At 39.4% G+C, this 24,814-nt stretch overlaps 1 protein-coding gene across 1 annotated transcript in view; it reads right to left on the bottom strand.

Moving 5' to 3' along the window:
- Positions 1-24,814, bottom strand: part of SLIT3 (slit guidance ligand 3) — a 413,110-nt gene that overhangs the window by 39,871 nt on the left and 348,425 nt on the right. Inside the window, exons 21-26 of the mRNA XM_069970656.1 lie at positions 19,782-19,850; positions 18,697-18,768; positions 18,033-18,104; positions 14,012-14,083; positions 11,857-12,020; positions 7,191-7,315 (exon numbers count right to left, since the gene is read on the bottom strand). Coding sequence (XP_069826757.1) covers positions 7,191-7,315; positions 11,857-12,020; positions 14,012-14,083; positions 18,033-18,104; positions 18,697-18,768; positions 19,782-19,850 — 574 coding nt within the window. The remainder of the gene's footprint in view (positions 1-7,190; positions 7,316-11,856; positions 12,021-14,011; positions 14,084-18,032; positions 18,105-18,696; positions 18,769-19,781; positions 19,851-24,814) is intronic.

Genomic DNA, 24,814 nt, shown 5'->3' with positions numbered 1-24,814 from the left:
TTTTCTTTCCTACATTATGGTCTTTTTTCAACTTGGGACTCATTGTGATACATATGCACTAGTTAGGGACATGTCAACAAACAATCAAGAGAGCCAGTCAGTATGATTGTGCTGACATGGTTCCCAGCTGCACTGTGCAGCTCCCCGAGGAGACCAGCGGCATCTGCACCAGTAGCTTTACAGGAGGAAAAGGGAGTTTTATTCCGGCACACAAGGTCGGGAGAGGGGCAGCAACTAGTCATCTGGGGGGGAAGCCGCCTGTGACTAGTCATGGCTCTCTGCCTGTCAGCACGCAGTGTGGGGAAGATTGACAGACAGAGAGACCCCTTTCCCCCATGTAAAGCTACCACTGCAGATGCGGCTTGTAGCCTCAGGGAGCTGCACAGTAGATCTATACTGTGCAGCTAGCAACCATATCAGTATAGCTTTACTGTAAAGCTCCCCGAGGCTACCAGCTGCATCTGCACCGGTAGCTTTATATCAGCAAAAAGGAGTTTTATTATGTCACACAAGGCTGGGAGAGGGGCAGCATTTAGTCACTTGGGCAGGGAGACGCCTGTGATTAGACACAGCTCTCTTCCTGTCAGCGCACAGTGCGGGGATGATTGACTGGCCCTTTTTCCCCCATGTAAAGCTATCACTGCAGACCTGGCTCATGGCCCCAGGGAGTAGCACAGTAGATCTATACTGTGCAGCTGGTAACCATATCATAAAAATCGTGCTGACTGGTTCCCTTTAAAATACCAGTTGTCTGAACATAACAATGAGACAGATAGGGCTAGGTTCACATGTGTCTTTACATTCCTGGTTTTCTGCTCAGTCATAGGGGTAGTGCCAGCATAGACACCAAAGGTGCCTGATGGAACCCACTTATAATGGATTTTACTGAAGAAAAAAAAACAAAAACAGCTCTGCGTTCTGTGCTACTTTTTCTTCCAAAAATTATGAAATCTGCAACAAAGGCAGATGTGAACCTCGCCTAAAGCCCAAACTGTCTAGTTTATGTGTTCTCTGATATTTCTGTCTGGCAGATGCCATAGACATCAAATCCTTCTGAATCCTCAAGGTCTGCCAACTTAAATTGATTTTTTTACGGCCAGCTTAGCGGTAGACAGAAGCATGAGTGGCAGGATTTAGTTGATTTTGAAATGATCTAATTATTATTTTAAAGATTTTTTTTAACATACTGTCAGTGAAGATTAACCACCCGTGTTGTACAACTGAAGCCATTGTAACAGATTGGTCTATGCAAATGAATAAACAAATTGTTAAAAATCTAAAAAAAAAGTTTTACAACCATCAAATATAAGTAGGTTTTGTGTAGAATTATAATACTGGTAGTATGAAGAGCCATGACATGTGCTTATTTTTCAACCCATGGGTGGATTTCATTGTCTGGGATATTGTTTTTCATGTGTTTATCTAAATTGCCATTCATTCTCAGTACAAGGAACTTAATGGAAAGTAACATAACAAAATCAGCAGTGTAAATCAGATACCCATTGGCAAATGCTGGGGACTGTTACTCAGATTCCCGTGCTGGCACATGCGTTAGGGTGAGGCTGTGTGCCAAAGACATTCTTAGCAGTTTGGGGCAGCTTCTGTTTTAGCTTGTTGGCTCTCTGTTGAACATGCTGGCCAGCAAGCTGTGGTAGTGCATAGTTTACATTCAGAATGTACTTAGGCCATTTCTCTGAACAGCCATATAAGAAGCCCCCCCACAGGAGGCTTTCTGTAGGTAAGCTGCTGCATGAGAACTTCTAAATGATCAGAAGTAAAGGTCTACAACCAGATCATGACAATTTATTGGAACAATGCGAATCTCAAAGCTTAGACGTGCTCTGAGGTCTGTAAGTCATTCACTGTAGGAGATGAACAGGATGAAGTTTCAAAGACTGAGACTCAGTCCAGATGTCATCTGGTTGGGTATAAAATTTAATTATCAATTCTCGGTACACATTTTGCAAAACATATTGTCACTTATCTTTTCCTATAGTATATGTATCTTCCCGGCATTCTGGATGTAGTATAATTAAGTTACAAATAGTATAGATCCAGGATAATAAGATTATGTAGTGTTCTATGTACAACCTGTAATTCTTTGGCCCTTATTTACTAACATGTTTCCCTCATCCGTCATGTTTTTTTTTAAATTGTTTTTCCCTTTTGGTTTCTTGTTTTTCCCACATCTACTAACTATTTTTTTTTTCTTACATCTACTAACTAATCTCTGAAAACATTTTGTGCTTTCAAACTGAAAAGTGTTAATAAATCTGGCGGTTTGGGAAACTAAAACTAAAAACTTGACAATTTTAGTAAATGAGGAACATTGGGGGAGATTTATCAAACTGGTATAAAGTAGAATCGTCTTAGTTGCTGCTAACAACCAATCAGATTCGACTTTTCATTCTTCACAGATTCTTAGAAAAATGAAAGATGGAATCTGATTGGTTGTTAGGGACAACTAAGACGATTGTACTTTAGGGTGCGTTCACACGTACGGGATTTGCAGCAGATCTGCAGCAGATTTTATGGCTGAGAGTTACTTTGCATTGAATCTGCAACTTCAAATCTGCGCCATCAAATCTGCTGCAGATCTGCTGCAGATCCTGTACATGTGAACACACCCTTACACCGTGTTTGATAAATTAAAACACATTGCTTATCCAGCTAAACTTCCTTTTACTTTAGGCGGTGCTGAACATCGGACATTGTCCATATTTCATCCACAACTTTACGACAAGAGAAAATGTGGCAATCAACCGCAATGTCTTTGATAAACAAGCTTTATTCCATGTATTAGTTGTGAGGTAGAGACCTGTGAGCCCACTGGTCTCTACCTCACGACTAGTGTATGTCATTAAGCTTGTTTTTCAAAGACATTGCGGTTGAGTGCCACATTTTCTCTTGTCGTAAAGTTGTGGATGAAATATGGACAATGTCCGATGTTCAGCACCGCCTAAAGTAAAAGGAAGTTTAGCTGGATAAGCAATGTGTTTGCTTCCTGGTGTTGGAGTGGAGGGTGCTCTTCTGTGTTCTCAGCTGGATTGGTGCTGAGGTCGCATTTCTTTTTTGGCGCTCAGTAAATGAGGGCCTATGTAATTTTTATATTTTCAGTTGGATAAGTTTTCATTAATATTTAACATATACCTAGTGAAACGTTATATAAAGGACATTGAGACAAAATATTCTACATAACTAACAACATGGGATGCAATGACCACAAAAAGTTTTATGAATGATGCCTATACTACTCTGTTAACATCTGCAATCCTCTTGATGATATTATTTTATCATCACCATACTGAGATTTATTCCACTAGGGATATGGTTCACAATAAATACATAAAAGCAAACTTAAATCATCTAGCAACTTGGCCTAATTATTAAATTGGTATTCTCATCTCCAATCCCCTGTCCACAGTATTGGGAATAACAAACGGATAAGTGGGACCCCCAGTTATTATAACCCCTAAACAGAATGAATGAAGCGCTGACCACACACATGTTGTATTCAGAAGCCCCATAGAGAATGAACAAAGCACTGTCCAGACACTCTTTCAGCTACGCCATATCACAACATCTCTGTGCGATGGATTCACATGCAGTCAGACACCCTAACGTAGTAAAACAAACCTTAGGTGGAAACCAATCCAATGGAAATGCCAATAAACCATCAAAAATATAATAGATAATTGGAAAACCCCCCATACTTTATTGTAATTATTCTTCTTTACCTGCTCAAAATGCCAAGTACAGTACATAAGTGTGACATTAATCACCCATAGGTGGCGCTATTACACTTCATAATGCATAGGTCTTACAATACAAATGTTTTAACAATACATTATTTCATATATCTAAAAATGTATTAAGGTATGATTCCAGTACAAACATAAAAAGAACACGACTATTAAATTATGCATAGTAATTTAGTTAATGATATCAGATACCCTTAGAAGTTTCTTGAAGGTGCAAAATAAAACAAGGTAAAAACAAGTAAACTATTACACTGCAATATAGCAGAAGTAGTAAGGCAAGTGTATAAAAATTATTCAGTGTATATAAGTGTATAACAATTATTCAGGTTAAAAAAAAATCTCTGCAGCCACCTGGACCATTCATCATATAAGGTGTCTATACTTATGAATTTATGCATTTCTCTTCCCTAAAACTATGTTGAATGAAGAGTAAAGAAGAGTGCAAGAAATTATGACAAAGCATGGGAAGCACTTTGCATTGATAAACCTCAGCTGCAAGAAGGGACAATCTGCCAATTGTTATCAATACAACACAGCATTTATTTAATTCTGTTATCTAACCTGATGACCAAATCAACACAAAAATAGGAAATTATAGATGCATTCCTGGTTAATAAAGAGTACTTCAATGCCATATACTCAGTTTCTTCATTTCTGCAACAGGATGTAATAAAGTCCAGAGATCCCATAACGCTATAGGTTAGGTATTTTCTATTTTACTTCATTGATGTAGTGCTCTACGCAGAATTTCCCCAAACTGACATCAAACAAGTAAAAACAAATGCTCAGAGAGCAGATTTCGGACAATTTATAAAGGGCCTGGAATCGCTTCCATATGGGCAGACATGTGTGGGGCGGCTTGGTGAGTAGGAAGCAAGACATTCTTATTTAATTAACCTGGTTCCTTAAAAGAGCAGCATGGTACACCTCATATGGTTCCCATCTAAATCTGACAACTGTAGTTTCCCTCAAACCCTGGTGGTTATGAATCATGAGCCAATCCAGTTTATAATAAATAGTATATGAGATGGTCGCTAATGTGCTCTGTTCCTTTTAGTTATGGTACTTACAGTCTAGGTACGTGAAACTGGCAAGCTGAAAAATGCTTATATACATATCATGCCTTGTAGGAAGAGTTGAATTTGGAAATTAGACTGGGTTCACATACTGTAAAATGAAAACGGAATCTGATGCAAAAAAGGTAAAAATAAGCAGCCTTTTTTAAATCTAATAATGTGTTCTATTAAAGGAGAACTATCAGCAAGTTAGACGAATCTAACCTGCTGATAGCCCCTTACAGCGAGGAGGAAGGCATGTGTCTTACCTTCTTCCTCAGTGCTGGTCCCGCACTGTTAGTCGGGGGGTACACTCTGCTCTGGAGCACTGTTAGAAGCACTGCCGTGTCAAACAGACCCCCCCTTCATTGATTATCATTAGAAAGGGTGGGCCGAATGATATGGCAGTGCTCCTAACGGTGCTCCGGAGCAGGGTGTACCACGATTAACAGTGCGGGATCAGAACCAAGAAGGAAGGTAAGACACAATCCTTCCTGGTCAGCGTCCCAGGTGCTATAGGGGGCTATCAGCAGGTTAGATTCTTCTAACTTGCTGATAGTTCCCCTTTAAAGTACAAAGGAAAGTGGCTCTCAATGCTCATTATCTATAATAAAAGGTTATAAATTCAGCATTAGAATTAAAGATGTTATTTTATACAATATTTGCACTGACAGCAGCTTTTCCATAGACTTTAATAGAAAAAAATATTAGATTAACAAAGGACGCTTTTTATATTTATTTTACAGATTTATTTCTGTATTTATTTTTACAGTACGTGAACCCAACCTTTAACATAATATATGATTATAGTCATAAAACTCATATATCTTGATCATTGCTAAAAAAAAAATCTGTCTTCTAACAGACCAGCTTTAGGTTATGATCACATGCCGGACTTCGCTCCAGTTTTTCCGGACAGCTGTCAAAAAGACGGCCGCGAATAATGTGCATGATCATTATTTTCAGATGTCAGACTCAAAACCAAAAGATGACCGCCTGGAAAGACGACTGTGATATCTGGATGGATATATTTACTGGAGATATTATAATAATTATAATATTCATTCAAGCTGCCTTAAAGGCCATTAAAATTAGGAAACCTTTCACATTGAAGATGCAGGCAGCATGTTGCTGAGCAGACTGATATACAGACTGATGTAAAGTATTATAACTTGTCATTAATTTGTGTAATTCTCTGCTTATTCTGGGTAAGTAGTCGGCCCACCTACTTTGTGACTGTAAGCTATGTATGTATATCTGTGCATATAAAGAGAGATGTCAATCACTGTGTAGGACCGCCCACATGACAATAGGCAGAGATTTACATGAATAACAAGTTATCCTGAAACTTTTTCTACAAAACTCTATATCAATCTGCTCAGCTCCTGCTCTATAATATTCTGCCAGAAGACTGGACTGCATTTTTAATATGACAAGTTACCTTTAAGCTATTCCCTATCCACAGGTCAGAGTTAACAAGCTGATTGATGGGTGGAGAAGTTCAGCCCTTGTAAATGTACGGTAGCTAGAGAATGGATGGAGCGGTGGCCCTGGACATAGCCAAAGGCATCTCTATACAAAGGTTGCTATCGCTTACATCGGTCCCTGTCACCATCAGGGCTTACAATCTAAATTCCAAATTAAGTTATCTGTTCGTTTTTTCTGTGTGAGAGGAAGTTAAAGTATCCAGAGAAAACCCAGAGAAACATGACAAGAACATCTAAACTCCATGCAGATGTTGTCCTTTTTTTTTTTTTTACCCAGTGTGTAAATGCAGGTAGTCCCATTAAGCACAAAGTTGTCTCTATACAATGAAATGTGCCGTATCTGAGCATGTGGATACAATGTTACAGCATCTATTTTGCATAAAATGTTTCCATAAGGAAATGTGGTCTGTTCACACGTCATAGATAGTTTCGCTGTTTCCTCACTTCTGCATCAGAAGATTTATTTGCATGACCTTGTTGTTAATTCCTTTGAGTACATATGTACAGTACTGCATAGGAAAGGAAGGAGCAAAAGTTTACAGCTAAAATTGATGGACAACTAATGACCAGTGCCTTACTGTGAACTACTAGAATTAACCCACTAGCTACAGTACATTACAATGTGTATGTTCTTTGCATATATGGACAGTTATAACTCAGTTATTTGATATAAATTGGAAGCTAAATGGAGAATTTCCTTCCATCTTATTAACTAACCACACTACTGTGATTTATATTATTTTAGCTTAAAATTTCTGGCGTAAATTCTCAGAATGATTGGTAGGCTAGTCATTATAATCAGAAGACAATGCTCAAGCCCAGCGTGAAACAGATCAATTTTCATTTAGGCATCCAAGTAACACATTGTGAACATAAAAATGAACTACCTTGAATCCATAGGGGCAAGTGCAACGATAGATTTCCAAAGGCTCACTGGTGCACGTCCCATTATTCTTGCAGGGGTTAGAAAAACAGGGGTTGCATTTTGACACAATGTTGATGTCTACTGGACCTGAAATGTAAATTAAAATGAATCGAAGAGAAATACAAAACCTAGTGAAAACCCCATGTACAAATACCCTGCACAGCCGTAAATAGTAAAAGGTATTTATATATCAAATAGTTATCTACTACCCATATGATAAGGTATAACATACTGATCATGGGGGGTCTTACAGCTGGGACCTCCATTGATCCTGAGAGCAAAGAGAATTTGCACCCTACAATAAATAAAGCCCAAGCACGGCAATGTTAGAAGCCCCATGGGGTGCGATTTCTCTTCGTTCTCTGGATTAGTGGGATCAGACCCCAACTATTTGAGATGAATACTCTTTTAAGACCTCAAGCACCACATAAAGCCCGGACTATACTACTAATAATCTACATAATATAATATCATATTTGATGGTGGGTCCATATCTGAAGCTACCCATATGTTGGTGGTATGCCTGGGAAAATCAACCAAACAATAGGGGATGTGTATATACCACAGTGTACACATGGCAGGTTGATATCAGTTGACCGAACATGTATGCTCAGTCAGTTTCTAAGCATATACTGATTTTTGTGGGACTCACAGAGAGTGATCCACTGCTTTACATTGTAGAAAGTTACCATCTAACAACTTACCAGGCAATTATTACAGCTGGTGTAACACATAAACATAAAATACAAACATAGGCCAATCAGTGGTGGAACTACCGCTGTAGCAGTTGCTATGGGGCCCACTACATCAAGGGGCCCGGTGGCTGATCAGCCTGTGTGATGTTTCCTGGCTAGCTATTTAGTACATTTGTCCTGGCACTAGCTAACTACCGGAGATTGGTGTTTGTACCGAAGCAGGGCCCACATCCACCCACCCTGCCCATAGCAACCAATCACACCTCGGCTTTCAGATATTACAGACCTCTAATAAAATAAAAGCTGAGCACTGATTGGTTACTGTGGACAATTCAGACACATATTTGGTTCTTGGACATTGGTAAATCTAGTTATTAATAGTCACTTTGTAAGAAATTTGTGTAATAATAGTGGGGGCATACCCACAGAAAGGAAAGCAAGTTGTCTGTGATGATTTGCACAGCTCACTTCTTGGCTATGTTCTGATTAAAGTTGGCTGAGACTGGCTAACATCCATGACAGTGCTTTCATTCCAATACCGTACACAAAGCACATTGTAGTCATGTCAGCACAATAATTGCCGCCTAATAATCATTGACCTTTCCTTACTTCCCTATTTTAAAATTACAGAGCAGATTACGAGATACACAGTACACATGCTTTTTATTAGCTCTGATTTTTCAAGTTGGAACAAAGGCTTTAAAATACTTGTTGTAAATTTCCACCTAGGAAAAACCAATTAATATTTGCTTTAATCGTGAACACATGGTTTAAAAATGCATTGACAATACTTGAAATGTGAGCCACAATATATAAAAGAAATAGAATAAATACAGACTGGTTTCTAAAGTTCAGCAATTAACTTAATAGAGCTGAACCGGCTAAAATATTGTTCGGGGTCAATCAGTATGTTTGGCAGGTTTTGAATTGCGGACTCTGGTGCCAAACAATTTACGCAGTGTAGAATATCAAGTCAACTTTTACATCTTTAAGATGTTGAAATAACCTGTATTATTTACAGTTCAGCATCATCGGCTGCCAAGCTGTAAACAGACTTTTTATGTCATTTGTTACATTATACCTTAATTGCTAATGACACCCCATACAACCCATACAATAACAGCAGAATTAACACGTAGACGGCTATGCTAAACTCAATGCTTCCATGCTCTCTTCTACTTGGTTACGAGATGTTTGGGCTCCTACTTAAGTGTACCTTCGGATAGCTACTTTTAATCCAAGATCTGTCCTGGGGTCCGTACGGCAGGTGATGCAGTTATTGTCTTAAAAAACAACTTTTAGGCTATGTTCACACTGCGTATGAGTCCGTCCGCATTTCGCACGCCGCCGTACATGTGCGGCTGAAACTACGGGCGTGGGAAAAATCGACATGCGGCCGGATGCGTGCGAACCGCTAACATACGCCCGTAGTACACTTATGCTTCCCTAGCTTGTTTCGAAGCAATTTGAAACAGGTCATTTACTTGGAAATCTTCGCTCAGCCCAATAAAACTCACAGAACCTTTTGGATCGAAAAATCAAGTTCAATTTGGCTGAAATAAGTACTCCGTACGGGACCGCACTGAAATCCACGGCCGTGAGTTTCAACATTTCCGTCCTCAAACAATGGTCTTGTTCATTTTTCACAGCGCCGTATACGATCCGGCCGTACGTAGTGTGCATTGTGCGGGCGTACATCGTATACTTCCCAGCGAACGCATCAACCTCAAAACTACGTGCGTATATTCGCGGTTCGCACTACGTCCGGAAACATACGCAGTGTGAACATAGCCTAAAACTGGCAGCCCTGTGCCAAACGGCCGTGGCCTAGATTGTGTATGCATTAGGCTGGCACAACCTCTCTGTCCCTCCTCCCTGCCCTTTTCATCAGCTGACTCATGGTTTAAGCAACCTGACATGTTACTTTACACAGTTCAAGCCTATATGGCAGGGAAATTTCTCTCTACAGTTATTGTTACATTTGAATAATAGAAACAATGGTCTGTATTACAGGATATGCTTGTAATGCCTTGATACAACTGGCTTTACTTATGTAACAACATGGTATGATAAAGTGATAGCAGTTAGGAATATATGTTTGGAATAGCAGGGTGCAATGATTCCTGTAACTAGAGTACTTTTTATTGTTTGAAAGGAAATCGACACAAATTTAACCCTTAAAATAATTTGCATGATTTACTCAAGTTCTGATGCATCTGAAAAGTTTATTAATTAATGAATTGGTGATTTTCCTTTCCCAAAAAAAAGACAGCAAACAATGCTTCTGTTAACTACGTGTCTGCTGTTGAATTCTAATGCCATCCATTGTGTGGATGAAGACCATTAAGCTGTTGGACTACATGATGCAGGTAACACAGCGCTGCAGACAACAGATCAATAGCAATTTCCTGGGGCAGCGAGGTGAGGAAGCATGACCTGAATCATTATACATTCTAAGTCTTTATCTGCAATCACATTAAAACAACACCGGCGTGTCTACAAAGTCACAGCTCCACTGACCTCCGTCATGTCTTCTAACCGGATAAAAGAAACCCAAGAGACTCTCTCGGATCAATTGTGTGTTTGGTCATGCATGTATGCATAGCAGCGGATGCACCGAGCGATTGTCCATCCATTCATCCGTATGTCTTTTATTTTAGCCAATTTTTTTTAGTTCATAGAGTCAAATGAAGGCATGGTTATCACCCAGCTTCCAGGCCACTGGGTTCTCTGTTTGTAAAATCATTCCAAAATGCTGTTTTATGTATTCCATTAAGACAGGCAGCATTTCCCCCCTTGATAATAAAAAGCACTGCAACGCTTTGCTTTATAGAGTATTTTATATAACACTATTAAGTCAGGGATGTACACTTGCAATACTAATGAGGAAAAAGTTACATAGCAATAAAGCCTAGTTAAACTATAATAAATATCAGGATATTCTTAGGGAGTTCTGTTGACTGTACATCTACAGCTTAATAATAATAACCACATACCTAAAATAATGAAGCCTATAAAAGTAATAGAAAGGCGCTGTCTGATTTATATGTCTTTTATTATTGCTTCATTAGAACACTTGTGTCCTGGTATCTGCTGTGTAAAGCAGATTTTTTTTTTCTTTTCGGGATTGGGATGTCTGACTAGTTATGTGTTAAAATAGGTTCTTAAGTGTTAATTCCATAGAGATGCTCTTTCTACAGACACAATTTTAATTTCCTCTGCTGGCTATGGAGTTGGATATCATAAAATATAAATGAAGTAATTGCAATTTTCTCTTAGGCAAACAACTAAATGAGTCGATATGAATAGTGATTTATGGTGCATGTCAGAAAGCACGGTGGACAGGGTTTCCATGTGCAGGCATCAACTTCTCGGGAAGCACTTTGCGCTACAAAAGGTTCACCTGTGTCTCCTGACGTGCGGTATTAAGAATTCAGCCTTCCACCTCTATCAAAAGAGAAAGGCAGCTCCATTTCCTCTAGATCATTGAAATACCATGTGCATGCCGCTCATTTCATATGTCACTGTCAAAGCAAATTCAGTGGGCACCAGGCTGAATTAATAAAGAAATCCTAATAAACCATGTCTGGTTCCATTGGAATAATAAAGCAGAAGCACTAGCTGTAAGGCATACTTTACAGGCAAAAGAGTTTGCAATAAATCTGCCATACAGTAAAACAGAAGAACATGGCAGCTTGATGGCCTTTAAAGTTTTTCTACTACATTAAGATCTAAGTATTGTGTAGGATATTCCAATAAATCATTATAAACTCATAAGTGATGATATGATAGATATATATATATATATATATATATATATATATATGGGGAGGTACACATATGCATATAATACTTTTGGGTAGACCCTGGGAAAGGGTTAGGGTATAATCAGTATACACCCACTATGGATATCAATGAAGAAAGAAAAGTTACCTTTGCACTGGAATTTCTGTGTTGGAGTAGTTAGTAAGAGTCGGTCTGTCATCTCCTCAGGTCCGCTACACCGCGCTATACCAGGCTCTTTATAACCTGCTTTTACCCATTCCGACAACCAGCGCAAGTTACAGTCGCAGTACAAAGGGTTGGTTCCCAGAGCCCTAAAATAGGAGAAGAGTATAACTTCCATTATACCATATGAAATACAATTAGGCTCTAAGAAATGACATAAGGAAAGAAGATGACAATACTGGTGAAACTATTACTTTATTCTATGTAATGTAATAAGAGTATGAATGTCTAGTAGACAGTATTACAGTATTAGGTAACCATTACTGCTTTTCTATTTTTGGACACACAGCAGGGATGCTTCCAATTATCTCCACAATCGATGAAAAAAACGTGACAGTCGAGAAAACATGATAAGTAGCAAATTTAGCCCAATATATCACAGCAATACAAGTATGTACAGAGGCAGAAATATGTGCGTGATAGAAAAGATGGGTCTGCTCTAATATATTGCTATACAATGAAATGACATGGTTACTTACTGGCTACAGTATGATTATTATGTATAATATGAGCTATTTTTTCTGCAGTCAACAAACCTACTGGTGATAGCTTGTAGAAATCTCTTTGAGTAACCCTCCATTCTTAATATAGGGGAGGATTTATCAAGACTGGCGTACAGATCTACTGAGAGGCGCACAGCAGTCAAACCCAAAGCTGCGTCAGCCTCAGAAGTCTTCACATAATGACAGTGCCCATTTAAAGGGGATTTACACACAAAACATAAAATTGGTTCATCAAATTAGTACATATGAAATTGAGTAAAATGAGTAAAATTCAAAGCTTATCACATCAGGAAGTGCAGCGCTACTAGTTGTCACCCTTTTACTTCTCCGATACTATATGGCTGTACTCTCCGTGTCAATATAGAAAAATGAGCACAGTAACTGAAGAAAAATAAATTACCAAATGTTCCTGTACGTAAACATTATTACCAAACTTATGATTCTAACGTCTGATTTACCAATATGTGAATCCTCTTAAAGTTTTTATTTTTTCTATTTGATATTTGACTTAAATTACAACTTCCAATGAATGGAAAATGTCCGCATGAAATGTTTGTATGAGGTTAGCAGAAAGAACAGACTTTATATTTTTATTCATTATTATTATTATTGTTTATGTGTGTTGGTTGCAATTAAATCTGAATTCACAATTTTTAGGGCATTAAGTTAAATAAGCACTCTGCCACCTACATCTCATGTAAGGAAAGACTACTTTGGAAAAAGGGGTTAAAGGACAACTCCCGCGGGATCTGCAAAAAAAAACAAAACAGACACACACTCACACCATACTCACCATCCCTCCGTTGATGATCGCCACTTAAATCGCCCACCGTCCGCATCTCCATCACCTCCGGCCACCGTCCTGCGATCTCCCTCACTTCTGGGTCCATGGGAGAGAAAAGTGCACTTGCGCTGGAAGCCATGTGATGTGCTCCAGCCAATGAAAAGGCTGCTGGTGTGCAAGTGCACCAGCAGCCTTTTCCTCTCCCATTCAATTCAGCAGAAGACGCCGAGGAGGAAAAAGACTTGGCCCGCCCCCCCGGCTCTGACGTTATCGTCACAAGATGGCGCCCGGGAGAAGGGGACAGTGTCGACAGTAATTGGTAATGTATACCTTATTTAACTACCAGGGAGGGGGGTCGGGGTCGTAAAGTGGGGGAAGGGGGCCAGACTGCTTATTTACACACATTACAAAGTTATATAACTTTGTAATGTGTGTTAAATAAGCAAAAAACATTTTTTTGTGGGAGTTGTCCTTTAACTGCATTGTAATGAACAAAGAGGAAAACCACACAAGCAGCAAAAATAAACATTTGTCAAAAGTGCCAAAATATTACAGTGGAATATAACATAAAACATGCCAATTTCATCCTTCATACTATTCTCCCAAATGTGCTGGATTCCTTTGTGTTCATTTACATTGTAATAAAAAAAAAAGAAAAGAAAAACAGACAAACTGCTGACTTCTCTACTGTACAAATAACGCAAATGCTTAAATGCGAGACTACTAGAAATGATATCATAGATGGTTTATAAAGGCTGTCATTCATAACATATCATATATCGTGTGTACTTACAGATGTGATAATGACGTCAGGTCATTAAATGATCCTTCAGGAACTGTTGAAATGTCATTCCCATGAAGAGTACTAAATAGATAAAAGTACAAACAAACATTCATATTAACCAAAGTAAAGGCCTATAACATTTTGCTTGACGAAATACAATAGTTGCTGTGGAGTCAGACACAATATTAAAATAGAGAATATCTATTAAAGAGGTGACCCTGTAACATGGCTTGTACCTAGGTGTTACCTGCTAGCGGTGTTGTTTGGCCCAAGCCCTGATAATATTAGTACCACTAGTGTATATTACTTTTGGTGGCAGCAAACAAGTGGTGATTACATGCAGCGGGGGCCTAGGTGACACATGCGGCTTCTGAGCCATTGCATAGGAAACTTTTTTTGCCTGTTATCTAGTGAGATATCATTTACAGTATGTGGAGTTAAAGGGAACCTGTCAACCTCATGCTGCCTGAGCTATAAGTCATCAGAGTAGTTCCCAGTGGTTTCTTGGTTGCCCCATTTCTTCCTAGACCGAAATGACAAGAGAACTGTCAATTAAGGCTGGAGGGTGAGGAGAAGGAGCTGAGCACCGCCCCGATGACTTAGGCTCTGGCACCTTGGTAGTGTGCAACTACTTGGGGAAATAATCAAAATTGACTGCACCAAAAATCTAGGGCAATTTGCCCTGCCCCCCCAAAAAGGCAATAGGCTGATTGACATGTTCCTGTAGCCGATACTGCCATATCACCCGCAGGAACATCATTTTATTTTATTTAAATGCGGGCACATTTGGGTGTGTGTGCCTGCACTCCAATTAACCATTGAAATCTATGGAATGTACGGTCGTCAGAAAGGCCATACATTGTGTAAACAAAGCAGGAACAATGGCCGTTGTTTGCCTTCTAGTGGCCAGATATAATTGACATGTCAAATATTTGAATAACGGACGTTCAATGCAGTATGTAAACAACAACCCTTGTTCTCCATAGACTTCAATGCATTCAAAATTTTATTGCCAACAACGGCCGTTCTTGTCTTAAAAAATACAATATTTTCACGGAACGGCCGGTCTCTGCCTGGATCATCTCGGCCAAGACTTTGGTAGCGGCCTGGATGATCTTTCCGGCCACAGAGCTCTGATGCGGGCGCATCAGCGCGCACCTGCATCAGAGCTTCCCATAGCACACAGCTCACTGTGTGAACTGACAGGGTTTCCTACGGCCGCAATTCATTGAATTGAATTGATAAGTCAGTTATTTGCGGCCCCGTATGGGATCCCGGCCGGAGCGTATACGATGTCGATGCCGATGGCAACAACGGCCGTACTTTTACATAGTGTGAACATAGCCTGAATATGTTTTCAGAGTCTTTAAGGAGTTATTTAGGTATAAAAACAGCAGCATCACTCCTGTCCTCAGTTTGGGTGTGGGTTTTGCAGCTCATTTCCATTTAAGTGAATGGAGCTGAATTGTAATACCACATGCAGCCTGAGGACAGGTGTGGTGCTATTTTTTCAAGAAAGTAGCTGTACTTAGTCTAATTCTGGATTACCTCTTTTTAAACAGTTAAGTCTAAGAATCTCCCTAACACTAGTTATGTGCATTGTGTACAAATCAATATAATAGCTCAGTAAAAGTAACTTTAAAAACATACAAACTTTACATGGTTATGTAAAAAAGTATTCTCATTGTACACCAAGGACAAGCTCAGCAACCATTCATTCCAGGTTTTTGTGACAGTATGCTAGTACTAGTGAAGCTAACAGTTTTGTATCTTTTTTTTATTTCTGCATAAAACTGAAGGTTTTGCATTATTTATCAAACTCTGGATCTGGAATATTAGCTTTTGCTATATTACCAAATGGTGGCACTACTGCCTATAACAATCTTCAGAATGCTAATATGTGAGGATAAATTTGCACATATGTGCGCTGTATGACAGAAAAAGCTCAAATTGTTTTGCTGATCCTCTCATTTCGCAGGTCCCTTGAGAGGCCAGATAATGAATAAATGACAACAACAGATTGCACACTGTCACTCTGAAGCATTTTTCTTTCCTCCAGAGAATTGATTTTTAATAACAGTATAGATGACGTGCGGTGAGACTTGTAGCTGACACCATGCTCTCCTGGACTGGTAGGAATCTACTCATTCCTGTGCATTGTAAATGTAAAGTGAAAGCACACATCCTCATTCAGCTTTCTCCCAGCAGAAACTGACAGGGTCTTGGGATCCTAATACTGGGAGCTTGTTTGCTCATCCTCAAGAGACAGGTGTAAGATGTAATAAATATTATGTGAATTCAGGTCATTGGATTTCTATATCCATTTGCCCTCAGTCCTCATCTCATTTTGAACTGATGAACCTTAACATGGATTAAGCCTAAGCCGGAAAACCTAGGGTGACCCTGTAATAAGGACAATTAAATATCATTTTATTTTAGATGAAAGGGAAAAGTCAGCTGTCACCAAGGATCTGCAATGCATGGATTACACTGACCAACATGATATTAGGCAGCTCAATTGTATCAACATATCTGATTTACCACAATATACACCGACCAGCCTTAACATTAAAGGGGTTACTTATCAGCTGCTGTATGTCATGCAGGAAATGTTTTTTTTTCAGTCTGACACAGTGATTTCTGCTGACATCTCTGTCCCAGACAGGAACTGTCCAGAGCAGGAGAGGTTTTCTATGGGAATTTGCTGCTGCTCTGGAAAGTTCTTGTCTCAGAGAGAGATGGCAGTAGAGAGCACTGTGTCAGACTGGAAAGAAAACATCTAGAGATGAGCGAACCTCGAGCATGCTCAAGTCCATCCGAACCTGAGCATTCGGCATTTGATTAGTGGTGGCTGCTGAAGTTGGATAAAGCTCCAAGGTTGTCTGGAAAACATGGATACAGCCAATGACTATATCCATGTTTTCCACATAGCCTTATGGCTTTATGCAACTTCAGCAGCCACCGCTGATCAAATGCCGAACGATCGGGTTCGGATGGACTCAAGCATGCTCGAGGTTCTAAAAACATTTCCTGCAGGACATACAGCAGCTGATAAGTATGGAAAGACTTGAGATTTTTAAATAGAAGCCGCTGCTGATATGGCAAACAATGGACCATAGAGGAATAGTAGAAGGCAGAGTAGTCTGGAAAATCATACTTCACTTTGCATAATATGGTTGGCCAGGTGTATGTGCTCACCTGGGAAAGAGATGGCACCAAGATACACTATGGTAGGTAGGCAAGCTGGCAGAAGCTTTGAGGATGTGGGCAACATTCTGCTGGGAAACCTTGAATCTTACTTTAAGATACCTACTACCTATCTTTACACTGTTGCACTCTAAGTACACACCTTATTTGCAAGAACATGATAACAAGTTAAAGGTGTTGACTTGGCCTCCAAATTTCCCAGATGTCAGTCTGATCAAGCATCTGTGTGCTGTAGAAACCCATGTGGAGTCTTTAACCAATGCTTTAACCAATTAGAGCTGTTTTGGCAGTACGAAGGAGACATACACAATATTAGGGCAATGGGGAGTAAGTAGTTGGCACCCTCTTTGTCTGGACAGTTTATCACCATCATTGATGTGTTCCTCTTTCGGGGTGGAGTAGACAGCATACACAAAATTTATTTTTGCAACAGTACAAAAAGCAGACATAATATGTCTGTCATGTTAATATTATCCTTGACTAAGGCATATATGGTCTCTTGGTAAGATGCAGGGCCATAAATGCCGAATTGACCAATTACACCAAAGGATGCCTGCTTAAGAAATGCCATAGACAAGAAATAAGAGGCCCAGAGCACACTGTGTTACCTTGTGTGTGCTCAGATCAAAGTTTTTGTTTTGTTTGTTTGGCTTAATCAAATTCTGGATGGATCTAACTACAGTACAGTGCAGTTCGACAAGTTGTATAAACCAACGGCTGGATGATGAAGCTAACTGGAAGCCATCTGTTCATTTAGGTGCCTGCTCTTAATGGAATATCTCAATAACTTGGAACCCAGACAAGATGAACAAGTGATACTTACAGTACTCGTAGAGACTTCAAACCATTAAAAGCATGGACTGGGATGCACCTCAGACGGTTGTAGCTCAAAATCCTGCAAGAATTATCAGGCATATTCAAACTAAGGTTTACTACTTCATTTACACTATAAGAGATGTAATGACATAACAAACTATATGAATCCCTCCTCACATCACTCTGTATAATGCAGACACCCCATTTGGAGACCAGAGGAGGAGAGTGGCTCTGTTTGTTGTAGGTTTGGCCACCAAGGTCAATGCAATTTCCATTGGACCTGTGGAATACTTTTTTCCCACTCCACCAGCCTTGATCCCTAAATTCAAACGGGAAAGGATCTATCAATCATGGCTTGTGGGGCAGGGAGAGGCCACCAGGGACCACCTTCAATGACTTGTGGTTCAGGCAGTATGAAAAATATTATTGCAGCATCAACAGGACAGTGGCTGGGACAACCCATTCTGGAGATGGTGTGGGACACAGGTGGGATGCCGATCTAGCACACATTTATGGCATATCCTGTCTAGTTGGTAAAAATATTTAAGGTGGTAATAATCACATAACATATTATCATCTATGGGCTGGTTTATATATAATTATCCATTTTGCTTGGTAAACACAAAGGACACGAATTCAGGTAAATAAAGGCTTAATATGTGAATACTCACAGTGTAGATAAGTGAGTCATGTTGCTGAAGGTGTAGTTGGACAGTACGCTGATGCTGTTGTTGCTTAAATCTCTGAATGATATAAATATGACATATATACCGGTATATGGTTAGACAAGGCGAGTAAAACATCATTAACAAAGTAAAAAAAACAGACTATTTTTTTTACTCATTATATATAAATATAATATAATATAAATATATAATAATTCAGATTTAAGCTGACCATGCATTTTAGATTACTTTCAGCCAATTACCTGACAGCTATCTCTCCTGATTCCCCTATATACAAGCACACTGGGTTATCTCCACCAGCTCCATCACAATGAATTGAGCAGCGGGGTGCATGCTGTTGCTTTCTAAATACACATGCAGTTCCCATTCTCAAGATTGTGGGGGGTCCCAGTGGTGCCCCCCAATGATCTGACACTTATCCCCTATCCTGTGGATAAGGGGATAGTGATTTAACATGAAATATCGTGTATGGCCAGCTCTAGGCCTTATCCACATAGCAGAGGCATGCTGTGCACAGAGACTGTAAGGCTTTCTGGTATGGAAGCTATTATCTTCTAGAAGCATTGCCTCCGGGGTAGAGAAGCTCTGTACATAATGTATGATGCATTACTATTTTTGTTGACTTAGTAGAGAAATTGACTGAAAAACCTCTTTTGTCATATTAAATCTGACACATTTGGAGATACAATAAATGTCAAATCCGAGTGCCTGGCAGACCTATTAGAGCTCTGTGCAAAATGAAGCTTAGTATGGTTATGGACATCCAGTATGCCCCTATATAAGAAATGCTATGAAAGAAATTTTTCATAAAAGGAAACTTAAAAGAAAAAAAAATGCACATACTATATATGTGTCTTTTGCCATAAAATACACATAATTGTGTGGAGACATCCACCTAAAAAAAACATTAGACATGTATACAAAGCATGGCACTTCTGACAAGCTACAAATAGCATAACTTGAACCTTGTAACTTGCAAAATGTACCTAGTCATTAAAAGGTTAAGCATTAGAGGACAGGCTACTCAGATATGCACATGTATAAGTCCAACATAAAGAAGTAATACTTACATTAATGTTAGGTGCTTGAAACTAGAGATTTCTTTTGGCACTGATGTTAAATGGTTTCCTTCCAAATATCTAAACATAAATGGATTGGACATGAGAGTGGGTCTTACTTTACAAAGAATATGAATGTAAAAAACAAAACCAACTAAAAGAAAGTAACGACAGGTACTGAAATTTTTTTTTTCTATATTATTTGAATTGGTGAAAGAGTTAGTACAACGTCCAGGACTTAGAGCAGGGATAGCTTATAATTACTGTTTAAGTAAGGGAGCACGTTCTCTGTCCTACATTGCTCAATGTGTCTTGCATTTGGCCAATGAGAGCACCAAGGGGATAATGGTTTTGACATGGTGCCGGGACTGTAATTTTTGTTTTGGCACCGAAATGTTTTGGACATCTCATATTCAAAAATTCAAAGCGGAACCATTATACTGCGGTTATACGCAGGCTCCATTTCAGCTCAAGTAAATGGAGAGTTCAGGTTCCCTCTCCTACAGCCAACGCCTTAAGATGCTTAGAGGTGGAAAACATGCTTTATATGCAGAATGTAGGATTTTATTATGGTGATTTTATTCTTTTTTTTCCCCTTATTATGAATCTTTAAGGCTTTTCAGATGAAGTGTACATATATACATTGAAGGATGCTGCTACTGTAGGCTGCGTATGCGTGAAACTAGCAATGGTGCACTACAATAAACACATACAGTCACATATAACATACAGTATGCAAGTGACACAAAACACATCAAACATGAAAGCATTTTGATATCATAGCAAATAATAAATATATAAATAACATCCAGATTCACACATTCACTTCACACATTTTTCTCTTTTATCACCACTTTCTGTACCTCTCATTCATGCATCCAAAAATGCTGAAATTAATATGATCACGCTCTAAGCACGCACATAGCATAAGGGTCACACCAGCTAACCTTTAATAACACCTGCCATTTTATATTCTGTTATGGCCCTCCTGAAATTCTTTTAATTCGCTCACAGAACATCCACCTAATGTGGGCTGGTGATCACACATGTTCAGTCCCACCCTACAGAAAAGACGTTCTAGTATTATAAAACTTTAAAGGGTATTCCCCAGGATATACCATTACTGTCTTATCATGGGAATTGGACAGCAGGCTCTCTTACAATTCAGAAAAAGAGGGGATGCAACAATGGATTAGAATAATGATCCCTTTGCAGATGTTGCCTGCAAAGCAAGAGGCCGACAGCACTATTATAGTGCAGGGAAAAACTTTGAAAGAGGTGCACTGTTTGGATTTATTGACATATGCGTTAGAGGCGAGTATCCATTGTAGATTCTGTCAATGGTTTACAGTAAAATGAAGGACATCATGACAGAAACCTGATGAGCCTCATCATCAATCCATTGGTCTGGGCATCATGTCAAAAGTTTAGGAAACGGGCATAGTTTAGGAAAACAAATTGACCTGATGCCACAAACGAGCGTGGATCAGCAAGATCAGTGCTTATTTGCAGAGCCTTCTTAATGCTCAATCATACCAACAATCATTTAATAGTTCGCCGCACATTTTTATTTACACAGGAAGACGTGTGGCCGACTAGCGATAATTTTAATGGCAGCTTAAAAGGTGTGATCAGCCGACGAATTAGCGTGTTCTTTTTTCACTTTACTGTTCGCTAGCCCTTTTAGATGGGCCATTTATCGGCAATGAGTGTCCCTGACAGATGGTGATTAGCCAATGCAAAATGGCCTGAAGAATGCGACAGATTTATCAAACATCATAAGCCTCTAGCACTTTCTTACACTTTATACTCTAAGGGTAACACTAAGCAAAATCGGCGGGATTGCCCCAGTATCAAACAGCGTGTCTATAGGAGGGCTCACAGCTCTCTGGAGGCACGCGAGCCCTCCCATAGACACGCTGTTTGAGGCAGATTTTTCTCAGTGTAAATGCACCCTACGAGGGACATTTATTAAGTCCAGCATTTTTTGTGGCGGGCTTAAAAATGCCCCTGTTTTGCAGCTTTGCTGATTTATGTAGAGGCGCACTGCCTCTACATGAATTGTGTGCGCACTAAATGAAACCTATGCCAGTGCAGACCTGGCGTAGGTTTCCTTATAACTTTTCTGTGAAAAAAATTCAGCAGACCCTAACCCCCCCTTAGCCTCTAGCGCAGTGGGCCAGATGCAATATGTTATTAGCATCTGGCCCTTTTACAACCAAAAAATAAAATTTTCAGCTTGATAAATGTCCCCCTAAGTTTATACTATCTAAGAAATGTACAGTTTTAGTAAATCTGACCCACTGTGCTGAAATTTTATAAGAAATTGGAAAACTCCTTTAATAATTCATTTTACCTTCTGCGCCAGCATGAATTAATTATAATCTCAATACAGTTAAAGAAAATTATTATTTCTGCTAAGTGGAATTTTGTTAAGTTAAAATTAGGAAAAAATTTTTGAAGTTTAGTTTTCGCCCTTGTATACTGTATTTAATTGAATTTGAGGAAACAGCTCAACTTAGTAAATCTGATCTTGCTACAGTCTTAAAGTATCCATAACACATTTTTATTCTTCCATCCCTTATTATTTTCTAACACAAGAATAAAAATGGAGAGTGAACCAAATCTAATTAAACCTGCGAGATTATTCCTATTTGCTTATTCAAGAAAATGAAAGATACTGATCTAACTGAATGGCTTCAAACAAGAGAACCTCTGGATAGCATTAGTGGAGAATCCCATGGGACAAGGAGGCAAGAAGGTAAACTTTATATTCATATATTCACTGAGGTGAAGACTCTGCAGGAAATTGGAAAATCTATTTTGCTGCTGTTAGAGCGCATGTGATCTTAATTTCCCCGTGTGCACAGAATGGCATCAGATCTGCTAGGATTTTAAGCAACTGTTTTTATCAGCATTTTATAAACGGGGTTAAAGTCCTGTCCTCACCATTCTCTGATACTATCAACAAACAATATTACAGAAGCTAAGGATATATATATATATATAAATAGAAAGAGAGAGAGAAAGAGAGAGAGGGCATTTTCCAATGGTTTTAAACATGCAGAACAGTAAAATGACCGATGGCTATAATTACCAGTGGCACAGCGATTCAGCTATCAATAAAAATTGATTGCAATTTGGTGGTCCAAGGGTAACTCACAAAATGCCACACACCATACATTCTCTTTAGAACACAAAAACTGATTAAAAAAAATGGAAAAATTATAAAAAAAATTGTATTCAGAGCAGGGGTGTAGGTAGGATTTACAGGGCCTCATAGCAAAAAAATTTTAAAGGCCACCCTCCCCTACGCACAACACAAAGCTTACTTGATTGCCAGCTGGAGAACAGAGGTCAGAGGTTATCAGTGCAGTGAAGCAGAGATCTGTCTTCTGCTTGTTAACCATTTTTTTGTGTTGCAGCATGTAAGCCAACATTGGGTCACTTACACACTGCGGTACATAAGGGGTTAAGCAGAAGGACACACGCTCTTACCTTCTCCCTCAGGCCCCCCTCCTGCACTGGCCCCATAGCAACTGCCTACACTGCCTCTTTGGTAGCTACGCCACTGATTCAGAGTAAGAAAAACATCATATTCAAGACTGTCTATTGCTGTGTGTCTCTGTATAATTAAGGATTTTCAGAGCTAAATTGACCCGTATAAACAGGTTCAACTAAGTGAGTATTTTCCAGCCTGTTATCTGTTGAGTGCTGAAGACTTCCCATACAAGGAAATTGCATCTGACATCTCATTACTGTGTGCAATTTATATAATGATCTGTTTCCACACCATACTCTGTTATTACAACACACAATGTTTTCCTATTTGAAAATGCTACATAATAATAAAACCTGGTAACGTCATTCTTCTTACAAAATATAGATGTGTCTTGTTCACCATTGCTATTTTATTCCATACCAGGAAATGTTCATTTTAGAATATCTAAGAGCCCAGCATATCCATAGGACCTCAGTTACCCACAGATGGGCAACAAAGTGTGTTTTTCACCTCCACTGGGGCAGTATATATTGATATACCCTTTTTTAAAATTTAATAGTAAAATGGCTGCTGTTTGCAAAAGATGTCCGAAAATAATGATCATATTCATTATTTTGACGTCAGTGGCAAAAACGTCTGTTATTCAATACACTGTGTGCATTGGACGTTTGTCTTCCCATTGAAATCAACCAGTCTGCAGTCTGGAGCCCCATTCCAGAGTCCTGGGTGATATACTATGCAATAGATATTCTTTCAGCAATTGATTCTCTGAAATTAGGGTGCCGTAGCACATGGTCTTTTTTTGGATGGGTTGATGAATTTTTTCACTGATTATTGTACTTAGTATTTACTTATTGATGCGTTGATTAATTTTTTCACTGATCATTGTACTTACTCATTTATTTATTTCTGTATTAATGAGAGCATGGGCACTTTAGCAGATATCCACTATGAGTGTCAATGTCTGAGACATTCTTGGTTATACAATATACAGTTGGAGCTGCGGTGGGAGCGACATATATACTTTCTTTCTTTTTTCCTGTTATGGTTCACCCTTATTGGGTTTTTAGGTGTTTTTAAAGGGGTAGTGCGGCGGTAAAAAAATTTTCACAGAATAACACACATTACAAAGTTATACAACTTTGTAATGTATGTTATGTCTGTGAACGGCCCCCTTCCCCGTGTCCCACCACCCCCACCCGTGTACCCGGAAGTGTAGTGCATTATACATTACCTGATCCGTGTCGCGCCCGTCCGCCATCTTGTGCCAAACGTCATCTTCGGCCGGCTGGCCCAAACACCTCCGAGAGCCAATCGCGGCTCAGCGGCTGATGACGCGGCAGAGGGCGGCCGGCTCTCGGGAAGATCGGAGGTGTTCGGGCCAGCCGGCCGAAGATGACGTTTGGCACAAGATGGCAGACGCGTGTCGACAAGGATCAGGTATGTATAATGCACTACACTTCCGGGTATACGGGTGGGGGTGGTGGGACACGGGGAAGGGGGCCATTCACAGACATAACATACATTACAAAGTTGTATAACT

The sequence above is a fragment of the Dendropsophus ebraccatus genome, chromosome 1, assembly GCF_027789765.1.
Source record: "Dendropsophus ebraccatus isolate aDenEbr1 chromosome 1, aDenEbr1.pat, whole genome shotgun sequence".
Classification (NCBI taxonomy): Eukaryota; Metazoa; Chordata; class Amphibia; order Anura; family Hylidae; genus Dendropsophus; species Dendropsophus ebraccatus.
Note: the sequence above shows the minus strand (reverse complement) of the source record. Positions and strands in the feature narration are given on the sequence as shown.